Genomic DNA, 9,275 nt, shown 5'->3' with positions numbered 1-9,275 from the left:
ATGTGCACTTAGAAGAATGTGTATTCAGCTTTTTGAGATACTGTGTCCTATAAATTAGAAGAATGTGTATTCAGCTTTTTGAGATACTGTGTCCTATAAATATCTGTTAAGACTGTGGGATCTAATTAACTGTTTAAGTGTATTATACAAGTTTATTGTACTTAATTATTTTCTGTCTGGTTGAACCATTGTTTAAAGCAGGGTATTAAAGTCCCCTGACATCTGTGTTTTTCCCAGTGTCTATTTTCAGATTTGCTAGTAATCCCCTATAAGATTTGATCTTCACTTGGTGCATACATATTGATGTTATGTCTTCTTGATGCATTGCTCCCTTAATTATTACATAGTGTCCATCCCTATCTCTTGTTATCTTTATTAGCTAGAAATCCATTTTATCTGATATACATGTGAGTGTATTTTCTTTCCTTTGGATCTCATTTGCTTTTAGGATAATTTTCCAATGCTTTATTGTGAGACTATGTATATGTCTGTAGCTCTGGGGCATTTCATGGAGACAGAAGAAACTTAGATTGTTTTATCATCCAACCAAATACAATGGAACTTTTATTATTTTAAGATTTACTTTTATTTATTTATGCATACAAGAACTGGGGTGCATACAAGGTCAGAGGTGTAAAGAAGGAGTGAGAGGATTCACCAGAGACAGAGTGGGAGCAGAACAGGCAGTTCTACAGAAATACACTGCTGAGAGGAGCAGCAGATGAGACAGGAGAGGTCTGCTGGGCCATGTGCGTCAGCTCCCTGGCCCACCAGGGATCGAACTCATGTCTTAGTGGCAGGGGATAATTTGATAGCACTGACTTTAACCCCTGTGCCAGAAGGGAGGCCCTATGCTGGAACTTTCAATTGATGAATTCAGTCTATATTTACAGTGAGTGTTGATTTATGAAGGTTAGCTACTGACATTTGTCCTTAATTTTGTGTTTCTTTTCAATTCTTTTTTTTCTTTCTTATTATTTTTTTAATTTTTTACATCATTGTTCATTTCTAAACAATATTTGCTTCTCTCCACCCCATCAGGTGTAGTCCCCATAGAGTTTCTTTCACCAATGTGCCCATGCACCATCACCTCCGTCCCCTGTGCTCCTCCCTCCCGTCTTCAGATCCCTTTCCTTCTCCTTCCCTGCAGTATGTCTTTGATTTATAATTGTCTGTTTTTGCTTTGTTGTGTTATTTTTTTACACTGATGTCTTATTTGGTACCCCTAAACCATCACTATTTTTCTTTTTCCTTCTGGCTTATTTCACTGAGCATATTTCCTTCCTTTTATTTTTTTTTGGATCATCTGCACTGCAGTTTTGATAGAGCTTCTTTCAGCATTTATGGGAGGAGGGCTTTGGTGATTGAAAACTCCTGTTTGATGAGAAGGTCTTTATTTCTACCTCATATCTGAAAGACACTGTTGTAGGATAGAATAATTTTGACTGGCGTTTTTTATCTTTAAGTATTTTGATCTTGTCAATCCATTTTTTCCCCCTGCCATTAGTGTTTCTTCAGAGAACTCAAATATAAGTTTGATTGGGTTTCCTTTATAGGTTGTTGCTAGTTCTCCCTCATCAGCTTCAATATTCTTCCTTTGTCTAAGAATTTCAATTCTTAGAAATTTTTTTTTTCCAAACAGCCAGACACATAAAAGGTTTTATTAATCCTCTCATGAAAAATCTGCACAATCACCACAGATACAAATAAAGTCACTGCAGAATCTTTACTCCTTCTGTTGTCCAATCTCCAGCTCACTTTTTGCCAGCGCCAACATTGGCCTTTGCAGTCCCCCTGACTTTCTTCATTCTGTTCTTGCGTTCCTTTCGCTGTTTTCTTGAGGTCTTTTTCTTCTCATAAAGGCCATGTCTTGCAAGTATGTGTTTGGGTTCATTTTTCTTTGCATAATCCAAGGAATCATAAATCATGCCAAAGCCAGTTGTTTTGCCACCTCCAAAATGGGTTCTGAATCCAAATACAAAGATGACATCAGGGGTGGTCTTGTACATTTTCGCTAGTTTTTCCTGAATTTCTGTCTTAGGTACTGTTGCCTTTCCGGGGTGAAGGACGTCAATGACCATTTGTTTTCGCTGAAGCAGTCGGTTGGTCATGAATTTCCTAGTCCGGATAGTCACTGTGTCATTCATGATGGCGGTGGATCTTCAGGCAGTCAGGAGGAAAAAGTCAATTCTTAGAAATTTAAATACAGTGTGTCTCCTAGCTTTATGCACTTGTATATTTAGTTCCTATCCCAGATTTGGGACATTATACTCTGTTTTTTCTTTACATACATTCTCAGATCCTTTCTCTCTCTTCCTTTTCCTTGATACCCATTATTATTATAATGTCTTTCCTTAAAAATTTGGATAATTCTTGAAGTGCTCATTTTTCCCTTTGTATTTCTTTCTTCTCCCCCTAAATTGTTTGTGCATTATCACCTTCAAAATCACTGATTCATTCAAAAAAATTAAAAAAAAAAAATCAAAAAAAAAAAAAGAAAAGGGCCTCCCCTGGTGGCGCAGCAGTTGAGCGCTAGGTTGTGAAGCTGCTGGAAGCCTCTGCAGCACCAGTTTGATTCCTGGCCACCGGTGAGGGTCCAACCAAAAAAAAAAAAAAAAAAAATCAAAATCACTGATTCAGGGGCCTCCCTGGTGGCGCAGGGGGTAAGACAGCACTATCATAATATTGCCAACCAATGCAGCATGAGTTTGATTCTCTGGCCAGTCAGAGGACCCACCCACATGGTGCAGCAGACCTCTCCTGTCTTACCCACTACTCCCCTCAGCAGTGTATTTTAGTAGATCTGCCTGTTCTGCTCCCCAATCTGCCTCTGGTGAATCCTCTCCCCTCCATACCTCTGTCCTATACCCCAGCTCTTGTATGCATAAGTTTTTAAAAAATCATTGAGTCAATATTCCAGATGATTGGGTCTGCTTCCATAGTTTTAGAATTTTTAGTCTTTTATTGATATTTTACAAATTGCAATTCAATTATTTTCATATATTTTTAAAAGATTTATTTATTTATACAAGAACTGGGTACAGACCAGAGGCGTGGGAGGGTGAGAGAACCCACCAGAGACAGAGTGGGGAGCAGAAAAGGCAGACTGACCGAAGATACCGCTGAGGGGAGCAACAGGCGAGACAGGAGAGGTCTGCCACGCCATGTGGGTTTCTCCCCGGCCGGACAGAAATCAAACCCGTGCTGCAGAGGCTGTGGACAGCTTCAAAGCACGGTGCTAAACCCGCATATTTAATTGTCATTAGAAATAAAAGAAATACAGAATAATGAACTAAAATGAAAAATTTCAACCTACCCCACACACTCATATATTTGGACAGTTCATCTATGACAAAGAAGCCAAGACTGGACCTCCCTAGTGGCAAAGCAGGTTGAGCACAGCACTGTAAAGCTGTCCAAAGCCTCTACAGCATGGGTTCGATTCCTGGCCAACCAGGGAGATAATCACGTGGCGCAGCAGACCTCTCCTGTCTCGCCCCCTACTCCCCTCAGTAGTGCTTTCGGTCTGTATGCCTATTCTGCTCCCCACTCTATCTATGATGAATCCACTCACCCTCCTGTGCCTCTGGCCTGTACCCAGCTATTGTATAAATAAAATAAATCTTAAAAAAATAAACTAATACTATGTAGTCAAGCTACTACCTTTAAAAAAAAACAAAAACAAAAAAAAACCAAAAAACAAAGAAGCCAAGACCACACCAGAAAGGAATGAAATCCTCTTCAATAAAAGATATTGGGAAAACCGGACAACTACAAGGGGAGGGAGCATAAAACATGATCATTATTTAGCTACAGATACAAATATTGATTTTAAATTGAATAAAAATTTGGATGTAAGACCTGAAGCCATAAAATCCATAGAAAATACACAGGCAAAACATTCCATGACATTGGATTCAGTGATGTTTTCAGGGGTGCAACTACAAGGGCAAGAATAAATCAAAGCAAAGAAATGTGTTCAACATCAAACTAAGAAGTTTTTGCACAGAAATATATATATATCATTAAAATGACATGAAATGATCCCCTGCCCAAATGACCGACTGCCTGCCAGAAGTCTCTGGAGTCCCCTGCCCTCCTAGCCCTTAGGCACTATGGTGTACAATACTCTAGCAGCTTGTATTTGCCCCAAATATCACTCCAGTTGCCCTGCTTCCCCTTTGCCCTCTATGGCACTCACCTTTCCCTCTAGGCCCTCCCCCAACCCCAGAAAATCAGGCACTCTCCTGAGCTGTGAAGGAGTGGGGTTAGTGACAGGAAGATGAAGGGAGCAAAGCTGCCAGCCTTGGGCCCAGTCTATAAGCTAACAAGAAAATGACTGAATAAACATACCCTGATAATGCCAGCTATATTGTACATGTTGAATCTGTGGTTATGATCAGAGGTAACTCCAGTGGAAGATGGTTCCTACAAGATAGGGGTGGGTTCAGCTGCATGGAGATCTGTAAGGTCATGCACCCCACATGCAATAGGAAATGTGACTTTCTCATCAATACCAAATGATGGAAAGACAAACTGATGGTATTGGAATGCTATATAAGAAAAATGGTATTATTATTATTATTAATATTAATAGTACATTGTTGTTATTTTTTATACAATGTTTGATTTCTCCTCTCAGGTGTTGTCCCCATAAAATTGCCACCACCAACACACTCATGAGCCAATAAATAAATAAATAAACAAACAAACAAACAAATAAATAAATAAATCTAAAACTGTTAGGGGAAAAGAAAAATAAAAGACAGTCTACATCAAAGACAACCCAACATTCCATCATCAAAAGGTCGATAATAGGAAGTTTGGACTAATCTGCTGCTGCTGCTGGAGCCTTTGAAAGAGATTGTGGGTGGCATAGAAAACCTTATAGAAGTCTCCACAATATCCCCTTCCATCATCCATATAAAAGTTTGGTTATGATGATGTTTTACAACAGCTAGCCAGTTCTTCTAAGTCTTCTCAGAGGCATGAGCAACAGGCAATCTTTTCTCTCATATCCTGCATACATTGAAGGATTTATATACTAGTCCACCTCTATAGTCACTATACTATTGTAAAGTCAATGACAAGGCTCTGCCAGCAGCTTCCCCAACAACACTGAGGAGATGCATCAGCCCCACTGGCCATGAGGGTTACCAGTGTGTGTAGGAGAAGGGCAAATACCTGGATATGTCAGTGGATGCAGATTCCTACATAAAATTTTCCATAGGCAAAGTCCCTAGTAGGACTACAACTATTCCTCTACTGGTCCGTAGAGGTCGTGGGAGTGGCTTGACCCAGACACAGCCACACTGGGGAAAATCCCAGAGGTGTAAGGAAAGTAGTATTCTCAGTTTGAATACTGCAGGGTTATGTTTAACCACAAGGAAAATTGGAGGGATCACTGTCAGGACACCTGAATCTGTATGAACTTGCAACCCCTGTGTAAGCTGTATGTGGTGAGTGGAGAGTGTGCTCTATCATTGCATGTCAGATCCCAGGTTCCTGAGATTCTAGCAGCAAGAAGTTTTGCCTCTGATGGATGACTGGCCTTTGCTTAGACTCTCCTGCATTATTAACATTCTTTAATTGAAATAGAAAGTTGGAAAATGGACTTAAGCAGTCAATTAGGAGTAGAGTTGCCCAAGTCCCTAAGTCCACTTATCAGCCTGATTGAGAAACACTCATTTAGAACCAGGGAGGCATCTTCTGCCAACCCCTAAGCCCAGTTGCCCTAAGTTAATTTATCAGTCTGAGTGGAGAACAATCTAGACCAGAAGGGCCCCCTCCCCCACTCCCACCAACCCAGTAAAGATCCAGGTCACCAAAATAATAATACAATGTTAAAACAATGGGCCAAAGCTAGTTTTGGTAAGGTAAGCCAGATAACATCAGTAAACTCAGAGAATCTAGGAAGCGTATGAGACCCAACAAACTCAATGGTCGTCAGTAGCGTGGAAGACCCCGGGGCCAAGCAAATCAGCGAGAGGCATGATTCAGAGACACCCAACAACTAAGTCCCAAATCCCTGCCCACTATACCCATATACACCTGCTTCTCATCCCTGCAGTGGCTACCTGCTTGGGACCCCTCTCTGCTCATAGAACTTTCCTGTCCTGTCAATAAATCTCTTGCCTTCCTGAAAATTTGGTCCCTATAGTGCCAGGAAGGCACAGAGCTGGTTTCCTATGACCTGAGCAGATGGGTAAAGGAGGATTCTGGAGCCCTTGGTGGCTTTTCCAGGCTTTTATTGAGCTTTTACATGTAGTGCAGCAACCAGGTACATGGCAGGGAGGGATGCTGGAGGTCCAGGAGGTCAGCAGGCCTCCAAGCCTCTGGCAAGTCTTTGCTCTGAGCTCTCTGGTATTCTTTCTCCCTGTAGGGTCAGGAATGGACACAGTGCAGATCATTTCTATGATGGATCATTTCTATGATCCAGCAGACTGGGTGTAAGGTCAGGACTGGACACGGTGCAGGTTTTCTGATCCCATGCAGACCGGGTAAAGGAGGAGTCAGAGTCCTCAGTAGTTTTGCAGGTTTTTTATTTGGGTTCACCAGGCATATGGCAGGCAGGGGTGCTGGCTGGGGGGCTGGGAGGCTGGCAGGCCTCCCAGCCCCCAGCAAGTCCTCACTCTATCTGGGCTCTCTAGCGTTCGTTCTGCTGCTTCTCGGCTTCGGCTGCGGCGGCTGCTGCTGCTGCTGCTGGTGCTGGTGCTGCTGGCGTCCCCCGTGACGCCGCCCTTAAAAGCACAGTCTTAGCTCAGCTGAATCCCATCTACCTATGCCCACACCCTATTCCAGGTGCCCACCATCAGGCATGCATTCAGGACAAGGATCCATCATCTATCCTGATGGCGGAAGGGCAGAAAAGCCTGATATTTTCTTTACCCTACAGTCCACCCCCTCAGGGTTTTCTGCCATACAGTCTATACATATATACACAATTTTCTAAGCAAACAAACAATGCAGCCATGGCCCACAAAAGCAAATACATCAAATAACAAAATACAACATAACAAAATACAACAGAACACAAATAAGTCCAGGCAGGGCACCAACCAAGTGCAAAAGACAATTATTGGTACCAGCAGATGAGCCACCAAATCTGCTGCCGAAGGCACTGCTCATACGAGGGAGGGGAAATCACACACGGCATCTGCTATAACACACCAGGAGCCGTCAGGCTTCCTGGCCTTCTCTGGCTGTAGTCTCGGCTACAAGGCACACACAGCATCCACCCCCAGGATGCACTAGCTCTGGGATTGGCAATTTTATTCTGTTGGGGTAATCGCCAACCCTCAGGGTTTCTGTCTGCAGTCGCTCCAACACTCGGCCTTCATGGCCACCCATGCGACTCGCAGACCCCTGCACTCAGGCCAACCCACTGCACAATCACATGGGTCGGGGATCCAAACTCTGCATTCGGCTTGGGCTCCACCCCAAGCCACATTCCCCACCCGTCCCACAAGGACGGGCTCCTCAGCTCCTCACCCTCACTCAAAAATGAGCAGGGCATCACCCATAGGTGATTTTACGAGACTCACAGGGCTTCAGCATACCCAGGCTGCTTAACAGCCGCTTTAGGGCTTCTCAACTTAGCATCAGTACCAGCTTTTGCCACCTTAGTTGGCTTTTCTCCTCCACCTGGCCACTGGGCATACACAGGCTGCTTTTGGCCATCTAGGCCCACTGGCCACCCCCAGATTCTCAAAAAATAAACATAACCTGCTAAGGTCCTCCGCCTTCTGGCGGGATTGTCAGTCCAAAATCATCAGTTCATCAGTCTATCAGTCCATTGGCCTCTCCCTGCTTCAGCAATGGCCTGCTGCCTCAGGGGTCATTGGCTGGTCCTTTCCGGTGTCGTTGGCTGGTCCTATCCGGTGTCGTTGGCTGGTCCTTTCCGGTGTCGTTGGCTGGTCCTTTCGGGCGTCTCCTTCACGCCAGGTCTCATCCTATAGCTCGTGGACGTATCCATCTTCTATACCGCCATGGTGCCTCCAGCGTCGTCACAGGCAAAGTCTGTTCTCCTTAGTCCCTCCAGGTCTTCGGAGGGCTCCAATACCCGTCTGCATGGATCTTGCCGACATACGCCAATTGTAAGGGGCAGGACAGGGCACAAGTGCAGGTTTTCTGATCCCATGCAGATCGGGTAAAGGAGGAGTCAGAGTCCTCAGTGGTTTTGCAGGTCTTTTATTTGGGGTTCACCAGGCATATGGCAGGCAGGGGTGCTGGCTGGGGGACTGGGAGGCTGGCAGGCCTCCCAGCCCCCAGCAAGTCTTCACTCTATCTGGGCTCTCTGGCGTTCTCTGCTTCTGCTTCGGCTTCTCCTTCAGGTTCTGCTGCTGCTGGCTGGGGCTGCTGGCGTCCCCCCGTGATGCCGCCCTTAAAAGCACAGCCTTAGCTCAGCTGAATCCCATCTACCTATGCCCACACCCTATTCCAGGTGCCCGCCATCAGGCATGCATTCAGGACAAGGATCCATCATCTATCCTGATGGCGGAAGGGCAGAAAAGCCTGACATTTTCTTTACCCTACACTGGGTAAAGGAGGAGTGAGAGTCTTCAATGGCTTTTGCAGGTCTTTTTTTTAGATTTACCAGGCATATGGCAGGCAGGGGGTGCTGGGGGGCTGGGAGGCTGGCAGTCCTCCCAGCCCCCAGCAAATCCTCACTCTATGTGGGCTCTCTGGCATTCTCTCTGCTTCACTGCTCTCGGCTTCTCTTTGTTCTTAGCTTCTCTTTTGTCTTCTACTGGCGTCCTCTTGACGCCGCCCTTAAAAGCCCAGTCTTAGCCCAGGTGAATCACATCTACATCTGCCCACACCCTATTCCAGGTGCCTGCCATCAGGCATGCATTCAGGACAAGGATCCATCATCTATCCTGATGGTGGGAGGGCAGAAAAGCCTGATATTTCTTCCTTATCCTACACTCCCCTTCTCTCTCCTGCCTCTGCTTCTCTTAGTGAATACATCAATACTGCAGCCATAGCCACAGAAGTAAACAACACAACTGAAAATAACAATGTAACAAAATGCAGGTGCCCACCATCAGTCACGCAATGCTAATGGCAAGAGGGCAGAATAGCCTGAAAATCATTTATCCTACAAATCTACCTCCTCTGGTTTTTGTGCTATGCAGTCTACATAGAAATTATATATAATTTTCGCTTAGCAAATACAAACATTGCAGGCCTGACCCACAAAAGAAAGTAGAATATAGCTGAATATAATAACCAAGTACAACAGAACACAAGTAAGTTCAGGCAGGGCACCAACC

At 44.5% G+C, this 9,275-nt stretch overlaps 1 protein-coding gene across 1 annotated transcript; it reads right to left on the bottom strand.

The window, feature by feature from the left end:
* Positions 1–1,641: 1,641 nt before the first annotated feature.
* LOC119242668 (40S ribosomal protein S24-like) lies at positions 1,642–2,177 on the bottom strand. Its single transcript, XM_037508185.2, has one exon. The coding sequence runs from the start codon at positions 2,145–2,147 to the stop codon at positions 1,755–1,757; it is 393 nt and encodes a 130-aa protein (XP_037364082.1). The 5' UTR covers positions 2,148–2,177; the 3' UTR covers positions 1,642–1,754.
* Between the last annotated feature and the right edge of the window lie 7,098 nt (positions 2,178–9,275).

The sequence above is a fragment of the Talpa occidentalis genome, unplaced genomic scaffold (assembly GCF_014898055.3).
Source record: "Talpa occidentalis isolate TD23 unplaced genomic scaffold, MPIMG_talOcc4v2.1 talOcc4.13, whole genome shotgun sequence".
NCBI lineage: Eukaryota > Metazoa > Chordata > Mammalia > Eulipotyphla > Talpidae > Talpa > Talpa occidentalis.
Note: the sequence above shows the minus strand (reverse complement) of the source record. Positions and strands in the feature narration are given on the sequence as shown.

Excerpts from the sequence above, each read along its gene's own strand:
- LOC119242668 (XM_037508185.2), bottom strand. The coding sequence starts at position 2,147 with ATGAATGACACAGTGACTATCCGGACTAGGAAATTCATGACCAACCGA.